This window comes from Rana temporaria, chromosome 9, assembly GCF_905171775.1.
Source record: "Rana temporaria chromosome 9, aRanTem1.1, whole genome shotgun sequence".
NCBI classification, from domain to species: Eukaryota; Metazoa; Chordata; class Amphibia; order Anura; family Ranidae; genus Rana; species Rana temporaria.
In genome coordinates this window covers 171,396,750-171,416,164 of record NC_053497.1, presented here as the reverse complement: position 1 = coordinate 171,416,164, position 19,415 = coordinate 171,396,750, and the positions used below count along the sequence as shown (strand labels likewise).

Sequence of the window (19,415 nt, the reverse complement as noted above, 5' to 3'; positions counted from 1 at the left end):
GCTACGCCCCCCGTCACGTGACCGGCGTTACACGTCGCTTCTTAGTAGAAAATCTTGCGGGATTACAAAGGACGGCGTTCACGTTGTATCGTGGGAAGCATGACACTGTGCTCCCAAGTACACGCTGCGGCGAGCTCCCATACATCACTGCGGCGCCGGGGAGACGCCTACTCCAGCGGGAGGGAAACCCAGGAAGTCTTAATTATTAGGCTTCATTTCCATGGACGTTTTTACAGCCACTTTCTTTAGCCTTTTTTACAGCTTAAAAACGCCTGTCCATGTTATTTATTTATTTTTAGAATTTATTTTTTGAGCTGGAGCTCAAAAAACGCTGCGGTAGCGTTTTTGCACGTTTTTTAACTTCTGGCGTTTTTACAGCTCTACTCTGGTGCTTCAGAACGCACTGGTCCTGGTTTTTTTTGCAGCTTAAAAACGTCATGGGGGGCATGAGGCCATAGACTAACATGGAGAGCTGTTTTTAAGCTGCAAAAAACGCTCAGAAAAGTGGCTGTAAAAACGTCCATGGAAATGAAGCCTTAGGCTTAAAAACGCCTGTCCATGTTTTTTTTTTTTTTTTGAGCTGGAGCTCAAAAACGCAGCGGTAGCGTTTTTGTGCATTTTTTAAGCATTTTTGAGCGTTTAACGTCTGGCGTTTTTACAGCTCTAAGGCTGGAGCTTCAGAACGCACTGGTCCTGGGTTTTTTTTGCAGCTTAAAAACGGCTCAGCCATCTACAGCTCAAAAACGTCATGGTGGGCATGAGGCCATAGACCAACATGGTTTAAGCTGCAAAAAAAGCTCAGAAAAATGGCTGTAAAAACGTCCATGGAAATGAAGCCTTAAGGTATTTACATGTCAAAAGAAAAAAATCTTTGGCCAATTGTCTATCGTAGTTGTGCAATGATGCGGAGAAGATAGTCTTGCGTGTGATTTGGGTGAACCTCCGCTTTAAGGTGAAAAAACACAAAGCTTTACAACCCCTTTAAAGGGATATAAATAGTGGGATATGTTCCTGATACTTATCGGAAACTGCAGAAGTAGCTTGGAGAAGCTACAAAATGGTCTTCAACGTTACAGTACAAGTTCAGTTGAATGTGACTAAGTACTACTAGCTATACTATGACCTGGATAAACGAGAACCTTCCTAGACATAGCTTTGTCTACGTTCCTCCTCTCCCTTTACCACCTCTTGTCCTGCCACTTTTATTTGGCAAATGCCGGACCGAGGTCTGAGAAGGTGAAGGCTCACGATCATACACTGGCTGCATTGTGGTTGACAACGGTGTACCCTCTTGAGATGCAGCTTGTGAAGAACCTTCCGGCAATGACCCCGATGAATCGGACAACTGCTGTAAAATACTTTTTAGAAGCTGGTTGTTTTCCCGCATGAGTTTCTCCTTCCTTTCAAAGTGGTTCTGTAACAACTTCTGCTTCTCCTCCTGATGTTTTCGCAGCAAACATAACTTTTCCATTCTGTACTGTCTCTGGTCCTCCATGTCTTTTTGTTTCAGCCTAAGTTCTCTGGACCTTGCGGTCGATCGCACATGGTTGTTGACTTTGACGTTTTTAGTCAGTTGTTGGAGACCCACACCGAGGTGTAAGAGGTCCATGTGGATTACGTGCATCTGGTGCCTTTGGGATCGGTGATAGTTATGTTGGACTGAATGAAATGACCCCAAAACCTTATTAAAAGCTCCGGCGTTGGCCATGTTGGACTGATTCCCCGTAGCGTTAGCTGCGGGGGGAGGCTGGTGGGGAACGGGCGGAGGTTTGACGGGAAAGGAAAGCGGCTTGTTAGGAAGCGAGACTGGCTTCGTAGCAATGGGAGGAGGCTTGGTAAGGACTTGTGGATGCTTAGCGGGAACGAAAGAAGGATTGGCTGTATCGACAATGGACTTGGTAGCAACTGGTTGATGTTGAGGAAGAACAGGAAGCTGAGAAGGAAAAGGAAGCTGGGTAGTAACGGGAACGGGCTGGACAACAACAGGAAATGGTTGTGCAGGAGGTGGAACTGCATCGGCACTGTAATCGATAGGTTCTGTCTTTACCACCATCTCTTTATCATCTTCCTCCTCTTCTTCTTCTGCCATATCAACTAAACATGAGAATAAAATAATAATAAATATATTCAAAAGAAAAATTCTACCAATGACATGATGCTGGGAATTTAAAAAAATATATATATTCTTTTATTTTTGACCTATTCTGTATTGGCAATTTTTTGGGGCAAATTTTTTCTTAAAGCGGAGTTCCACCCTACTGCGCATGCGCGATCCCACTGTGTGCCTTCCAAAAGACAGCTGGGTGGACGGTGAAGACGCTGGAAGTAGCGTAGACACCCACCGGTGGCTCAGATATCTATGCCCGGAAGTGGGAGCAAAATACCTGTATTGGACTCAAAAATGAGTCAAAGTTGTCCGATGTGTCCGCCATAATGTTGCAATCACGAATAAAAAATAACTGATCGGCGCCATTAGTAGTTTAAAAAAAAATTATTAATAAAAATGCCATAAAACTATGCCCTATTTTGTAAACGCTATAAATTTTGCGCAAATCAATCGATAAACGCTTATTGCGATTTTTTTTACCAAAAATAGGTAGAAGAATACGTATCGGCCTAAACTGAGAAAAAATTATGTTTTTTTATATCTTTTTAGGGATATTTATTATAGCAAAAAGTTAAAAATATTGAATTTTTTTCAAAATTGTCGCTCTATTTTTGTTTATAGCGCAAAAAATAAAAAATCGCAGAGGTGATCAAATACCACCAAAAGAAAGCTCTATTTGTGGGGGGAAAAAAAGGACGCCAATTTTGTTTGGGAGCCACGTCGCACGACCGCGCAATCGTCGGTTAAAGCGACGCAGTGCCGAATCGCAAAAACTGGCCAGGTCCTTTACCTGCATAATGGTCCTGGTCTTAAGTGGTTAAGGGACAGACATAACTAATAAAGTGGCTGCTGAGTAAACGTAAAATTCTCACCTTCCATATAAATACTTACACGATGAATGGTTCCAGAAGTCTTCACCGTCACAGGTGTCTTCAGGCTCAGATCTGCCTGTTGGAAGTTAAGAAAGACCTTATGAAGTAAGGTCAGTCAGTACGAAGGAATAACAACCACTTCACCCATTTCTACCTAAAGACCCCATTTAAGGGAATAGATATAAGTGAAAATAAAATAAAATAATAATAAAAAAAAAAAAGAACAGGAAAAAAAAAAAATTCAGTAAGCTTTTGCAGAAGGTAACAGTGTTCCTACTATATATACAGTTTTTCTCCTACCTTCTTTTTTCTGCATAATGGTGGCAGGAGAGAAGAACCCCATAAGCGCTGGTTGGGGATAATTAATGATACCTGCAAAAAGTTAAAAATCAAACAACAAAAAGTTTTTTTTTAAGTTTTAGAATTTGTGGCCTTTGTGGCATCATTTTTTTATTAACCTCTTACTGCCATCCCAGCTTCACGCTGGAGGCATTTCCTGGGCTTTCTGATCATGTGATCACTGCTTTTGCACAGAGTGGCCCCCGAACATCCTCTTCTGGGGTCCCTCAGCTGGGCTCCTGGCTCCTCCTCTTTTTGAGTGCCCCGTCGGAGAAGCGCTCTCCCTCGGTGCACCCGTGATCGGCGCGCTGCTGCGTCCATTGACACAGACAGCAGGACTCGGCTTCGCCCCCCCCCCCCCCACTTCATTGGATTTGATTGACAGAAGCGGGAGCCAATGGCTGCGCTGCTATCAATCTATACAATCAAGACCTGAGACACCGGCTGGAGCGGGTGTGCTCATCCTTGGCGCAGGAACGAACGGGTTCAGGTAAGTAAAAGAGGGGGGTTTGGGGGGCTGGTGCACTACAAGAGGTTTTGCACCTCAATGCATAGAATGCATTGAGGTGGAAAACCTGTAAAGGGTTTACAAACCCTTTAACCACTTAAGGACCCATTCACGCCGATATACGCGTGCACGCGTCCCAGTCCGATGCTCAGTGGCCGCGGGACTGGCGGACCCGATCGCCGCTGGAGTCCCGCGATCGGTCCCCGGAGCTGAAGAACGGGGAGAGCTGTGTGTAAACACGGCTTCCCCGTTCTTCACTGTGGCGCTGACATCGATCGTGTGATCCCTTTTATAGGGAACCACAATCGATGACGTCAGACCTACAGCCACACCCCCCTACAGCTAGAAACACAAATGAGGTCATACATAACCCCTTCAGCGCCCCCTTGTGGTTAACTCCATAACTGCAACTGCTATTTTCACAGTAAACAATGCATTTTTATAGCATTCTTTGCTGTGAAAATGACAATGGTCCCAAAAATGTGTCAAAATTGTCCGATGTGTCCGCCATAATGTCGCAGTCATGAAAAAAATCGCTGATCACCGCCATTAGTACTTAAAAAAAAAATCAATAAAAATGCAATAAAACTATCCCCGTTTTTCTAAACGCTATAAATTTTGCGCAAACCAATCGATAAACGCTTATTGCGATTTTTTTTTTAACAAAAATATGTAGAAGAATACGTATCGGCCTAAACTGAGGAAAAAAAAAATGATGTTTTATATATTTTTGGGGGATATTTATTATAGCAAAAAGAAAAAAATATTGAATTTTTTTCAAAATTGTCGCTCTATTTTTGTTTATAGCGGAAAAAATAAAAACCGCAGAGGTGATCAAATAACACCAAAAGAAAGCTCTATTTGTGGGGGGAAAAAAGGACACCAATTTTGTTTGGGAGCCACGTCGCACGACCGCGTAATTGTCTGTTAAAGGGGCCGAATCGCAAAAACCTGGCCGGGTCCTTTAGCTGCCTAAAGGTCCGGTTCTTAAGTGGTTAAAGTGCAAGTATAGCCATCTGCTTCAGCCATGACACTGGTAAAGCAAGGCGTAGGACTGAGCAGATAGGGGTGTGGCTTTTCTTAAATCGGAACTCTTGCACAAATGTAATGTCACCTCAAAATATCATAAATGCTGCAAAGTGCGGGCACCTTGTGGCTTTAAATAAATACCAGTGCCACCCACTTGTATTCCAACCCCTAAGGTTGTCCAAAGGGTACGAATTTCTACCCTCATTCCTTCAGAAGCTAAGCCTCAGCATTCAGCTGTCAGATCCTGGAGCCTGGACTGCCAACTAATGTTCTACAATTTGGCAGCTGAATGAAAGCCACGGGGGGCAGAGGTTACTCTCAGCTCGGGCAGAAGCCAAGGTACCACACACAGCCTGGTCCTAGGATTGCAGAGATGCTCCTATGTTCTTAGCATTGGCCCTAAGCACAGCACCAGAAAGTAATACCTCCGACCCACTTACTCTAATTAAAGTCACTCTGTTTCTTGGTTAAAAAGATGTTTAAAAAGCAGTACCAGCAAAAGAAGAGACTCTATACTCCCCTGTCCTGCTGAGTGGTTGTAAACCTCAGACATGAAATATGTACAAAGCATATCCCTCAATAGGGTGTACTTGTCTCAATTAAAAGAGAAGTTTGGGGATGTTTTATTTATTTTTTAATCATACTTACCTTGGTGGATGCAGCGTCGATCTGATGCTGCATCTGTCCCCGGCCAGCTCTAACACTGAGAACCGAGCAATCAAACACTGCCGATCGGTTTTAACAGCTCCCTGAGCAGATACTGTATCTGGTAACTGTCAGTCAGCAGCTCTCCCCACGCTCACTGGAGCGCTGGACTGTGGAGGGGGCGGGAGCGGCCTGATCAGGCTCTCAACAGCTTTAAGAGAGGCCGAGCCGGGTGCCGGTGACTTGTCCTTAAGGTTCCCCTAACGGGAAAGTTCCTTCAAGGACTGCGCAGGCGCAAACTTGCCGACGGAAATCTCCGAACCTCGCCCGGTATCCAGGCTCATTCTTTAACATCCCCGTGGATTGGAGGATGTTAAAAAAAGAGCCAGGAGGCCAAGCGAGCCATCCGAGCGAAGCGAGGACGTGAGGCCGACTGGCCACTTTCCTCGAAATCCACGTCGCCCTGGATGCCGGCCGAGGTTCGGAGATTTCCGTCGGCAAGTTTGCGCCTGCGCAGTCCTTAAAGGAACTTTCTCGCTAGCCGGAACCATATCGGCAGATCACCGGTCCAGACACGTGGGTGGATCCCGACCATATGGTCATGATCTTTCCTGTGCCTGGACCAGCTCAGGCTCTCAACAGCTTTAGGAGATCTGATGCTGCATCTTTCCCCTGCCGCCTCTAACACTGAAAACCGAGCGATCAAACACGGACGATCCCTCAGTTGTCACAGCTCCCTGAGCATAAATATGGTGATTGTCAGGGTTTACAACCACTTTAAGAATGTTCACATTGAACACTTTCAGGTGTGTCAGATTCCTTGTGTTCCCCGCCGCGTGTTGCAGTTCCTTCTGCTGACCGATATGTCACTGCGGTGTCCTGTAGTTGCACAGAACGTGGTGGGGGGATGGAAGCATCGGACACTACTGGAAGTGTCAAATGCGAAAAGGCCTCTGCAAGAGCGCCATGATCGGAGGGACAGGCAACTATATAGCTTCTCCTTTATGCCTTTTTCACTAAGTGACAGAGTCTGTATAAGCCCAAAAAAAATGACTCCTTCATTAAAGAGGAGGTCCGCCCACCACTGCAGCTGCTGATTTTTAATAATCGGAGACTTACCTGTCCTGGAGTCCAGCGATGTCGGCACCGCAGCTGCATCAACTGTCGGGTTCATGCCGCCTCCATTGCGAGTAAGGGAACCCGGCAGTGAAGCCTTACGGCTTCATGCCCGGAAAGCTACTGCACATGTGCGAGGCTCCGCTCCTCTCTCCTACTAGCCCGCTGGCCGGAGAAGGAGGAGTGAGCCCGGGCGGCAACGCCAATACCCATGGCTGAGGCTCCCGGAAGTGGGAACAGGATACCTGTGAAAGACAGGTATTCTTCCCCCCCCCCCCCCCCCCCCGAAAGGTGCCAAATGTGGCACCGGAGGGGGGGGGGGAGGAGTACAACGAGCGGAAGTGCCACTTTTGGGTAAAACTCCACTTTAAATCTACCAACTGCATCTTGCATGTGGTAAAAAAGAAGCTACAAGGTTACAAAAGCACATGTCCGGTTTCTTCATGACATAATATATACAAAACAAGTCAGTTGCGGATAGAAAACATTCAGGCAATGAAACTAGACTTACGTGGTTCTCGATCTGTGTCTACATGGCCATCTATTGGTCGAACAGTATCTGGGCCAATCACGTGCATCAATTCTTCCTCATAGGACAGGTATTGTAACTCCAAGCCAGGAGCCCCGCTGCTGTTACGCTGAAAATACTTGCGCTGGTCGACCATCTTTGCCTTTACACGTCTTTTAATATCTCTTAGTCTCTTCTTGCAGTTTTCTGGACTCCGAGGCTGGGTTCCAGCTGCATTGACCGCCTCTACAATCCTGGACCACAGAAAGTTCTTACGGGCTTGAGAGGTAGTGGCTGCATCCTTGCCAATAATACTGTCCCACACGCCGACAGCTTCATGCACCAAAGCACAGTTTTCGTCAAAGGAAAATTTGATGTTACGGGGAGCTTTGGTATAAGAGTAATCACCCTGCCCATAACTACCAACGCCAGGGTCACCGGTGCCGCTCCCGTTTTGAACGCACACAACGCCCTTTTCTCCTGCCTTGTCTATGCTGCCTTGGCTCTGAAGGACATGTTGTGGACTCCTGAGCATGTACTCCAGTTTGAACAGGTTGGCCACCTTGCTTTCCAAGGGTGTCAACTGCATAAATAACGGGTGGCCGGGCCCGGAACCGTGCTTTCGGACTGAAGCTAGTTTCTCCATTAGTCTATGCCTGTAAAGGTGCCAGTGTTTCTTGGCCTCCTCTATGCCTCTCTGCACCACGCCGACAGAATTCACGTTATTGAGGACCTTCTGCCAAATGAGAACTTTCTGTGCAAATGGGGTAATTCTGGCTCTTTCCCCGAAAAGTCTGTCGTAATGTTCTAACAGTTCAGTCACCAGAACAAATTCTTCGGAGGCTGAAAATCGAGGGCGTCGTCTCACTTCCTTATCAGAGATACTACTTGTAGATCCCGTTTTCAGGTATCCCTCTCTGCTGGATAGCACATCAACCTGATGCTCTGTCAGAAGACAAATGTACTAAAATTTACTTCTTGCATACAGAAACTGGATACACTTTAAAACAGACTTTTTCAACTAGGGTTCCTCTAGAGCAGGGGTCTCCAAACATTACAAACAAAGGGCCGGTTTATTGTACTTCAGACTCTTGGAGGGCCGGACTTTGGCCAGCGGGAGTTGAAATTTTCCTGGCATCATTGTTAGTAAACAGCTGGTATTAGGGGGAGGAATAGTGCCCCATTGCTGGTATCATAGGGAGGAATAGTGCTCTATCAGTTGTGTCAGTGGGAGAAATGGTGCTCCATTGTTGGTGTCAGATGGCAGAATAGTGTCTCGTATCAGTTGGAGGGCTAGTGCCCCAAGGGCCGGATAAAGGCAAGCAAAGGGCCGCATTCGGCCCTCGGGCCGCAGTTTGGAGACCACTGCTCTAGAGCAGTGGTCATCAACCCTGTCCTCAAGGCCCACAAACAGGCCAGGTTTTATGTATTACGTTGGGGAGATGCAGACTAGAATACTGCAATCACTGAGCAGCAAATGATATCACCTGAGATGTATTTCAGTTATCTTGCAAACCTGGCCTGTTATGCCCGTACACACGATTGGAAATTCCGACAAGAAAAGTTCAATGCGAGCTTTTGGATGGAAATTCCGACCGTGTGTAGGCTCCATCGGACGTTTGCTGATGGAATTTTCGCCAACAAAAGATTGGGTGCTGGTTCTCAAATTTTCCGACGGGAAAAAATTCCTATTGGAAAATCCGATCGTCTGTAGCAATTCCGACCCGCAAAATTCGGAAACAATTCGACGCATGCTCGGAAGCATTGAACTTCATTTTCTCGGCTTGTCGTACGTCACTGCGTTCTTGACGGTCGAAAATTCCGAGAACTTGTGTGTGACCATGTGTGAATGCAAGCCAAGCTTAAGCGGAATTCCGTCGGAAAAACCATCCTAGGTTTTTCCGACGGAAAATCCAATCGTGTTTACGGAGCATTAGTAGGCCCTGAGCACAGGGTTGATGACCACTACTCTAGAGTAAGGATGAGCTCCGGCGCGTTCGCATAGAACACGTGCAGAGCCCGCCAGGAAGTGAGCACGGCGCTGTGCTAATCACAGCCAGGGAGACATTTCCCGATCTCTGCGGCCAAGCATCGGGAAATGTCTCCCTGGCTGTGATTGGCACAGCGCCGTGCAGACTTCCTGGCGGGCTCTGCATGTGTACTATGCGAATACACTGGAGCTCATCCTTACTCTAGAGCAATAGTTCTCTACTCCTTTCCTCAGGACCCACTAACAGGCCAGGTTTGCAAGATAACCGAAACACATCACAGGTGATATCATTTGCCTCTCAGTAATTGTAGTATTCTAGTCTGCATCTCCCCAAGGTAATACGTAAAATGAAGGATGAGCTGCAGCGTAATCGCACAGCCTACGTGTACTGCGCCAATCACAGGCAGTGAGACATTGTCCCGGAGTGTGGCTGCAGAGATCGGAAAATCTGGCCTGTTAGGGAGTCCTGAGGACAGGAGTTAAGAACCACTGCTCTAGAGGCCGCTAGGGGTTCCTTGAGAAATGACAGATTGTAAGCAGTGGTGTATTTTGCTTTTGTGCTGCCCTAGACCAGATTAAAATCACCCCCCCCCCCCCCCATCTAAATTTGTCCTATCCCAGCCGCTTTAAAATTGCGCACGCCCATGCAACGCTGACAGACAACGTACATTTTTATATCCATAGGCAACATTTTAAAAGCCTTTACAGGACACCACTTTAGATTTACAGAGAAGGTCTGGTGCAAGAATTACTGCCCAGGATCTGACGTTCGCGGGGATACCTCACATGTGTGGGGCGATCGCAGTTTGCGTGCGTCAGGGACCAACGCGATTTCACCTTTGCATGCGAGCACCGGAGGACGGGGGCACTTAATTTTTTTTTTTATATACATACATTTACACTGTTGCTTTTGTTTTTTATTATCACTTTTATTGCTGTCACAAAGAATGTAAAACATCCTTGTGACAGCAATAGGCAGTGACATGTACTCTTTATGGAGAGTACTGGGGTCTAAGAGACCCCAAATCCCTGCTCTGCCCCTAAAAGCATTCAAAACACCAAGATCTGTGTTTTTGAATGCTTTTGATTTTTTTTAAACTGACCCCGATGGACTGGTTTACTGGAATGAAGTGTGAGAGAGCCGCAGAAGGCAGTGGTAGGGGGGACGTCCCCCTCCCGATGCTTGTAATAGCTGACAGCGTGAGGAAAATAAGAAAAGCCGATTGGAGGAAACGGGTCCCTGCACATTTTAGACCCACTGCTGTTAAGCAGTGCCACCTACCAGTGCATATCAGCACTGCTAAGCAGAGCCTAGCAGTGCCACCTATCAATGCCCACCAGTGCCACCTATCATTGCCCATCAGTGCTGACAATCAGTGACTCATCATCAGTGCCACATATAAGTGTCACCTATCAATGCAGCCTCATTAGTGCCCACCAGTGCCACCTATCAGTGGCCACCAGTGCCACCTATTAGTGGCCATCAGTGCTGCCAATCAATGACTCCTATAAGTGTCACCAATTAATGCAGCCTCATTAGTGCCCACCAGTGCCACCTATTAGTGCCCACCAGTGCCACCTATCAGTGCTCCCAATCAGTGACTCATCAGTGCCACATATAAGTGTCACCTATCAATGCAGCCTCATTAGTGCCCACCAGTGCCACCTATCAGTGCAGCCTCATCAGCGATTAAATATTGATTAAATACCACCAAAAGAAAGCTCTATTTGTGTAAAAAAAAAAAAAGAATGATAAAAATGTCATATGGGTATAGTTTTGCCTGACCGCGCAATTGTCATTCAAAGTGCGACATCGCTGAAAGCTGAAAATTGGCCTGGGCAAGAAGGGGGTGAAAGTGCCCGGTAAGCAAGTGATTAGAAGGATTCAGCGAGCTTTTAGCAAGTGACAGCACTTCTATAAGTCTGCATGATCCAGACCTTGGACAAACGCTTTAGCGTGCTACAAAGCTGCCTTCAGTTCAGAATCCACAGAACACACTGCAGATTTGACTCCTTTTGTACATACCCTTTGCTTCGGAGTCATCATCAGTTGTCATTTCAGCTTCATCAACCCGCTTAATCCAAAGCAAAGTATCCGGATTATATATCAAATCACCTGAAGAATGCAAGATTGAATAAGAGGTGAAGATTTGTTTTCTATTATACATAAAAAAAAAAAACTGTCTTCATATAATTTAACACCAAATGTATGAAGGAAAAATGTTAAAATGGTTGTAAAGCCTCAAGGTTTTTCTTAAAGCACAAAAACCTCCCCCCCCTTTCTTACCTGGGCCCGATCCAATCCAGCGATGTGCATAAGCGCAGCAGGTCCAGCTGCTGTCTCTCTCCTCATTGGACAGATTGCTGTCAATCAAATTTAGTGACACGGGACAATGGATGTAGCAGTGGGTCTCAGGAGCGCGCCTGCACGGGTGCTCCCAAGGGAAAGTGGTTTCCGCGTGGGGGCACCCGATGAAGAGGAGGGGAATGGAGCACCCACGGGGAACCCCAGAAAAAGAGGACTGGGGCGGCTCTGTGCAAAACGATTGCACAGAGCAGTTAAGTATAACATGTTTGTTAAAGCGGGTGTTCACCCAAAAAAAGAAATTTTAATTTTACACTAATGAGCCAGCATAGTAAGGGCATTTACATTCTGCGTTTTTTTTTTTTTCCTCTGTACATACCTTTATATTCTGTTTTTCTCCAGGGCTTCCGATGACTGCAGGACTGGGCGTTCCTATGCTTCCGTTGGATGATTGACGGCTTGTGAAACAGGTGACCTGTCGCACAACACGCGTCACAAGTTTGTCAGTTAAAGCAACATAGTGCCGTATCGCAAAAAATGCCCTGGTCATGAAGAGGGGGTAAAACTTCCAGAGGCCAAGTGGTTAAAAGCTCTCTATAAGACATCAGTTTAGTGTTACAAAGAGAGTCTGGTGCTAAAATTGTTGCTCTCATTCCGGGGTGAGCGGTGATATGTAAAGTGTTTTGCAATTGACGTTTTCAGGCGTGCGTTTATGTGGGGGCCTTAATTATTATTTTTTTTGTTATGTGCTTGGGTGTAACTTTAATTTTTTACAATTTAAAAAAAAAAAATCTCCATCAGATAGGGGACATAAAATCCTCTATGTGATACATTTTTAGGTGACATGTTCTCTTTAATGAGACATGCAGGGGTCTAAAAGACCCTGTATGTCTCCCCCTGTGCGCCACTAAATCTAATGCAATGCACATTGCACTGCATTACATTCTTTCCAGACCTTGATCGGCAGGGAAACTGTCAACGGGGACCTGGAAGTGACGTCACACGTCACTTCCGGATCAACTAGAAGGGGTGTGTCCGCTCTCCCCCCAATATCGGGCAGCACCCACTATGCCGGTCCTGGGCACGCAGATGTGCAAGTGGAGCCCGGGATACCATGTGGGGGTGGGACGGCACGCGCGGGGTTAGGACGGCAGCCCAGGTGCCAGGACAACATTTCTTGTCACCACTGCGACCTGACGCCTGGGGTTTGCCGAGCCCTGGCTTAAGGGTGTGTGTCCATCATTACTCATGGTCTTGCAGTGGTGATGTGTAACTTTGTACAACACCCTCGGTTCTTACCTTGACCAGAGTTGTCCGTATAAGAGGAATCCATGTCGTCGTCTTCTTCTTTAATTCTTGGGAAGAGGTACGGATTCAGTGACATGTCACCTGAAAAACAAATATATGCTGGGTTTACATTCTTTTTTAGTCATAAGGGGCTCTTATTTTGTTTTAGAACTGTGAAAAAAAGCAGGTCTGGCTGCAAAACTCAGCTTCAACCTAGAGCTGTCCTCCACAGCACTCTCCTCCGGTCAAAAATTGTCCTCAGTCTTCTATCCCGAATGATGCCAAGTGTCCTTCAACCTGGAAGACTGAGGACGTCTTGTGAATGTATAGAGCAGGGATATGCAATTAGCGGACCTCCAGCTGTTGCAGAACTACAAGTCCCATGAGGCATAGCAAGTCTCTGACAGCCACAAGCATGACACCCAGAGGCAGAGGCATGATGGGACTTGTAGTTTTGCAACAGCTGGAGGTCCGCAGCCGCTAATTGCTTATCCCTGGTATAGAGTCTTAGGCCCACCCCCTAGGGGCATTCAGTGTGTAAGGCTAATCATGTCAGCACCTCTCTGTACAATAATGAAGACAGCCAAGGCCGGAGAAGAGGTGAAGACCACCCTACAGCAAAAACAGCATTAAAATGCTGTTCAGGGAACCTCTAGGGGGGGAAAAGAGGACGAGCCTGGAGTTGAGCTTTAAAGCGATAGTAAACCCAAAATCCTCAAGTGATACTCTGAGATTAAACAAATCCTATATACGTTGTACCTGTTTATCAGCAGTATTCTCTTCATACACTCAAAGTCCAGAATCTATAAAGCCTGTCTGAGCGGTCAGAAAAAAAAAAAGGGACAGAGAGCTGAAATTACACACTGCAGAGCTCAGTCAGGAGAGGCCTGAAAGCAGATTAGAAGGGAGGGGAGGGAAAGAAAGAAAGGGAAAACCTCCCCCACTTCACACAGGAACAGAGCTGAGGCTGTCAATCAAAGGCTGTCTGGGGGAGCTCCCTCCCCCGTCACCTTTTTTTTTCTTGGTGTCAGGAAACCTTGTCAGAAGCAAACGCATACGTGAGTAGCGCCCGCATATAAAAACGGTGTTCAAAACACACAAGTGAGGTATCGCCGCGATCGTTAGAGCGAGAGCAATAATTCTAGCCCTAGACCCTTCTCTGTAGCTTACAAAATGCAACCTGTAGAATTTTTTAAACGTCACCTATCCAGATTTTTAAGGGTAAAAGTTTGACGCCATGCCACGAGTGGGCGCAATTTTTAAGCGTGACATGTTGGGTATCATTTTACTCGGCGTAACATTATCTTTCACAATATATAAAAAAATTGGGCCAAATTTATTGTTGTCTTATTTTTTAATTCAAAAAAGTGAATTTTTTCAAAAAAAAGTGCGCTTGTAAGACCGCTGCGCAAATATGGTGCGACAAAAAGTATTGCAATGATCGCCATTTTATTCTCTAGGGTGTTAGAAAAAAAATATATATTTATATATATATATATAATGTTTGGGGGTTTTAAGTAATTTTTTAGCAAAAAAAAACTGTTTTAGTCTTGTAAACGCCGAATCTGAAAAACACCCAAAGTAGAGAAGTGGTTAATGACTGTAGAAAAAAAAATGTCTACTTCCAAAAACAGCCGCTGTAAAAACGTCCAGTGTGCACGAAGCCCAACAATCACTTTAAACGCCTGAAAAACGCCTCAGTGTGAAAGGGGTCTTAATAATATGCTCTCCATACATGTATTGGGATCTGCATTGTTACCACACATTGCAGCGCACTTTTTTCAGCCTCCACCCCCCCCCCCCCCCAATACTTCTACTGCTATTTTTATTTTTTCTCTTTCAACACCTGGATGTGAACTAAAAAGGCATTAGGCCTCTTGTACACTGCAGCTTGAAAAGGCTCAGGGAAATGATGGGCACTGGTCAAGCTGCTGGGCACAAGCAGGCTGCATATGATGGGCACTGGTGAGGCTGCATTGATCTCCTCTACCAAGTCAGCAGTCTCTGACCATCTCCTGTACCCTGTCCGCAGTCTCTGACCATCTCCTGTACCATGTCTCTGACCATCTCCTGTACCAAGTCCGCAGTCTCTGACCATCTCCTGTACCATGTCTCTGACCATCTCCTGTACCAAGTCCGCAGTCTCTGACCATCTCCTGTACCATGTCTCTGACCATCTCCTGTACCATGTCTCTGACCATCTCCTGTACCATGTCTCTGACCATCTCCTGTACTAAGGCCACAGTCTCTGATCATCTCCTGTACCATGTCTCTGACCATATCCTGTAGTATGTCCGCAGTCTCTGACCATCTCCTGTAGTATGTCCGCAGTGAAAGAATGATACCGCTCTAAAATCTACTGACCCCTCGGATTGCTTCCGCCCTAATGAAAGCGACAGGTGCTGGCTCTGCACAGGTGCATGTAATTAGAAAATCCTGGACTGTTAAAATCTCTGTTAAACAACATCTTTATTGGATAAAATCAGATCAAAACATAATCCAAAATGGTGCAGTCAAGATGAAAAAGTGGACAACAGGACAAAAAATGGCGAACATGTTTCACATCGTAAAATTGATCTGATTTTATCCAATAAAGACGTTGTTTAACAAAGTGCGGCAGTCCAGATTTTTTTTCCAATTCCAAGTATGTCCGCAGTCTCTGACCATCTCCCGTACCCCGTCCGCAATCTCTGACCATCTCCCGTACCCCGTGCGCAATCTCTGACCATCTCCCGTACCATGTCCGCAGTCTCTGACCATCTCCCGTACCATGTCCGCAGTCTCTGACCATCTCCCGTACCATGTCCGCAGTCTCTGACCATCTCCCGTACCATGTCCGCAGTCTCTGACCATCTCCCGTACCATGTCCGCAGTCTCTGACCATCTCCTGTACCATGTCCCCAGTCTCTGACCATATCCTGTACCCTGTCCCCAGTCTCTGACCATCTCCTGTACCATGTCCGCAGTCTCTGACCATATCCTGTACCCTGTCCCCAGTCTCTGACCATCTCCTGTACCCTGTCCCCAGTCTCTGACCATCTCCCGTACCATGTCCGCAGTCTCTGACCATCTCCCGTACCCTGTCCGCAGTCTCTGACCATCTCCCGTACCCTGTCCACAGTCTGACCATCTCCCGTACCATGTCCGCAGTCTCTGATATTTATTATTGCAAAAATTTAAAAAAAATATTACTTTTTTTTCAAAATTGTAAAATAAACAAGAAAAAATTAGTTTAAAGCGCCCCGTCTAGAAGAGCTTGTGCGCAAAAAAACGTGTTTTTGTTTATAGCGCAAAAAATAAAAACCGCAGAGGTGATCAAATACCACCAAAAGAAAACTATTTGTGGGGGGGGGAATTTTGTTTGTGAGCCACGTCACACGAACGCGCAATTGTCGTTTAAAGCGACGCAGCGCCGAATCGCAAAAAAAGTGGCAAGGTCATTGGGCAGCCAAATCCTCCGGGGCTGAAGTGGCTAAGGTTTGTTAGCAGCAGCGCCGCCGCAGGACTCCCCATCCGCGAGACAGGTAAACATTGGCACACGATTGAGTTTTCTTCTCTGACAGCGACACTTAGGGGGGGGGGGGGGGGTAGATTTACTAAAAAACTGGAGAGTGCAAAGCTCTGCATGGTAGCCAATCGGCTTCTAACTTCAGCTTGCTCAATTAAGTTTTGACAAAGAAAAAAAAAAAATGAGAGCTGATTTTGCACTCTCCAGTTTTAGTAAATCAACCACCTGGTGACAAATTTGCATAAGGCCCTATAGCTCTGATTACAGTCTCCCCCCGGTATTTGTTGGGGGGGGTTCTTGGAATTACCTGGCAGGATCCAATGTGTACAAATGTGATTTGTAAAGAAATTAAGTGAGTATTTTATAATAAAAAGATGATACCAGAAGTGGGGTTCGAACCCACGCGGACATACGTCCATTGGATCTTAAGTCCAACGCCTTAACCACTCGGCCATCCTGGTAGTTGTCTCTGTACCTCTCCGAGATTCACTATCACCTTCTACGATCCGCAGTACTCAGCATTCCCCTCTATCTGGTTGGAAGTTCTTATCACCCCCCCTAAAAATCATCATGGAATCCGGAAGAAAGTATAAAATCCAACATTTCCTCCACAAAGATTTTTTTTTTTTTTTTTTTTTTTAAAGACAGAATTGTTGGACCCCTTTAAATTGGTAACCTGTAAAAAAAAAAAACAAAAAAAAAAAACGGTAGTTGGTCGCCATTCCACGAGTGTGCGAAATTTTCAAGCGTGACATGTTAGGTATCGATTTACTCGGTGTAACATCTTTTTTTCACATTATATTAAAAAAAAATGCATTAACCAGTTGCCGCCCGCCCACCGTCAAAATGACGGAGGGACTGTGTGGCTCTCGTTCTGTGTGGACGTCATACGACGGCGCACCCGAACAGGCCAGCGGTCGCGCCGTATTGCTAAGACACGGCGTGACCCTGATTTCTGTAAAGAGCAACTGGCGCGGCTCTTTAACCACGCGATCGGCTGTGTCCAATCACAGGTAAATACAGGAAGTGCCGGTAATCGGCTCTCATTGGCTCACACTGACAGAGTGTGTGGCGAGCCGCGAGGAGAGCCAATCAGTGGCATCTCCTTGCAGTGGACATCAGGACATATAATCAGGGTACTGATTACACTAAAGCTCCAACAATCAGTGCCCATAAGTGATGCCAGTCAGTGCCTATCAGTGCTGCCCATCAATGCCACCCATCAGTCTTACCTATCAGTGCCTCCTCATCGGTGCCCATTAGTAATGCCAGTCCAGTCAGTGCTGTCTTTCAGTGCCTATCAGTGCTGCCCATCAATGCCACCCATCAGTCCTGCCTATAAGTGCCACCTATCAGTGTTCATCAGTGCCCATAAGTGCAGCATATTAGTGCCTCCTCATCAGTCCTCATCGGTGCCCATTAGTAATGCCAGTCAGTGCTGGCTTTCAGTGCCCATAAGTGCTGCTCATCAATGCCGCCCAGTGCCCACTATCAGTGCCACCCATTAGTGCTCATCAGTGCCCATAAGCGCGGCATATTAGTGCCTCCTCATCAGTGCCCCCTATAAGTGTCTATTAGTGATGCCAGTCAGTGCTGGCTTTCAGTGCCCATCAGTGCTGCTCATCAATGCCGCCAAGTGCCCACTATCAGTGCCACCCATTAGTGCTCATCTGTGCCTCCTATCATTGCCCATAAGAGCGGAATATCAGTGCCCCCTATAAGTGTCTATTAGTGATGCCAGTCAGTGCTGGCTTTCAGTGCCCATCAGTGCTGCTCATCAATGCCACCCATTAGTCCTGCCTATCAGTGCCCACTATCAGTGCCACCTTTTAGTGCTCATCAGTGCCCATAAGCACGGCATATTAGTGCCTCCTCATCATTGCTCATCAGTGCCCCCTATAAGTGTCTATTAGCGATGCCAGTCAGTGCTGGCTTTCAGTGCCCATCAGTGTCGCCTATCAGTGCTGCTCATCAATGCCGCCCATCAGTCCTGCCTTTCGGTGCCACCCATCAGTGCCCATAAGTGTAGCATTAGTGCCTCTTCATCAGTGCCACCTAATCAGTGCAGCCTCCTCAGTGAAGGAGAAAAATTACTTACAGAAACTAAGAAAAACTTTTCTATTTTTTAGTAAAAAACAAAAAAACCCGGGGTGTGATTAAATACCACCAAAGGAAAGCTCTATTTGTGGGATTAAAAATGATAAAAATGTCATATGGGTAACATTGTAGAATGACCGCGCAATTGTCATTCAAAGTGCGACATCGCTGAAAGATGGAAAACCGGCCTGGGCAGGAAGGGGGGGGTAAAAGTGCCCCGTATTGAAGTTAAAGAGTATTTTTTCCCCCAAAAATTTGCATTTGAAAAATGACCACGTGACGTAACAAATTGCCACGACCTCCGTTTTATTCTCTCGGGTCTCTGCTGAAAAAAATATAAATAATGTTTGGGAGGTTCCGAGAAATTTTCTAAATAAGATAAAGAAACGAAAATCTGATTTTTACACGTAGGAGAGGAATGGCGGAATCGGTCTGGGCTTGAAAAAAAAAAAGCAAAAACGCTTTTTGTGGCGCAGCCTGTTCAACCGCGTCGCATTGCGTTGCGCGCCAACGTGCAGACGAACGTCCACCAACGCACGTACGTTGCCACGGCGCAAACCCAGCCTATGCGTCTGACATCAGGGTGAAAAGCGCAATTCGCCACCAGTAGGACGTATTCGCACGCGTTTTCCAGAAGGACGTATTCGCACGCGTTTTGCGCTTTCGTATTTTAGCAACGGAGGGGGGTTGCGAATAGCGACAAATTCTCCAGCCCCTACGATTGCACACATTGGAGGGGCGATGAATATCTTCATGGTGTGTGGATGATAAATCTGACACACAACCCCCACCAGGACTACAATGGAGGTCTGGAGGTCCCCACCTTACCTCACGACCCTTGCCCGGTAAATCACCGCACGCAGCTCCTTGGTGCTGCTCCCTCCATCCAGCACAATAACGCCAGGCAGAGACCCCCGCGCATGCGCGGCAACGCTCGCCTCCCCTCCTCGGCTGCAGTGTGGAGTAACGAGTGTTGCGGTCCGCGGCAGCAGATTCGCACCTGAGCGCCACAGAACTACACGTCCCGTCGTCCCCCACGCTGTAGCGTCCGCAGGGCGGGGGATCATGGGAAATGTAGTTCAAAGGGAGAGAGAGAGAGAGAGA

General features: G+C 46.6%; 1 protein-coding gene and 1 non-coding gene across 3 annotated transcripts; both read right to left on the bottom strand.

Annotated features, from left to right (window-relative positions):
- Positions 1-843: 843 nt before the first annotated feature.
- LOC120914348 lies at positions 844-19,250 on the bottom strand. 2 transcript variants are annotated; one of them, XM_040325015.1, is made up of 7 exons: positions 19,140-19,250; positions 12,719-12,808; positions 11,141-11,230; positions 7,128-8,069; positions 3,280-3,351; positions 2,999-3,055; positions 844-2,094 (listed from the first exon to the last, which is right to left on the bottom strand). In XM_040325015.1, the coding sequence occupies exons 2-7, from the start codon at positions 12,801-12,803 to the stop codon at positions 1,160-1,162; spliced, it is 2,181 nt and encodes a 726-aa protein (XP_040180949.1). In that variant the 5' UTR covers positions 12,804-12,808; positions 19,140-19,250; the 3' UTR covers positions 844-1,159. The 2 variants fall into 2 exon arrangements, with proteins under 2 accessions (XP_040180949.1, XP_040180950.1); XM_040325016.1 differs by lacking the exon at positions 3,280-3,351 and having other exon boundaries at positions 19,140-19,249.
- On the bottom strand, positions 16,593-16,675 carry TRNAL-UAA. Its single transcript has one exon. It is a non-coding gene; the product is annotated as a tRNA-Leu (tRNA).
- Positions 19,251-19,415: the final 165 nt, after the last annotated feature.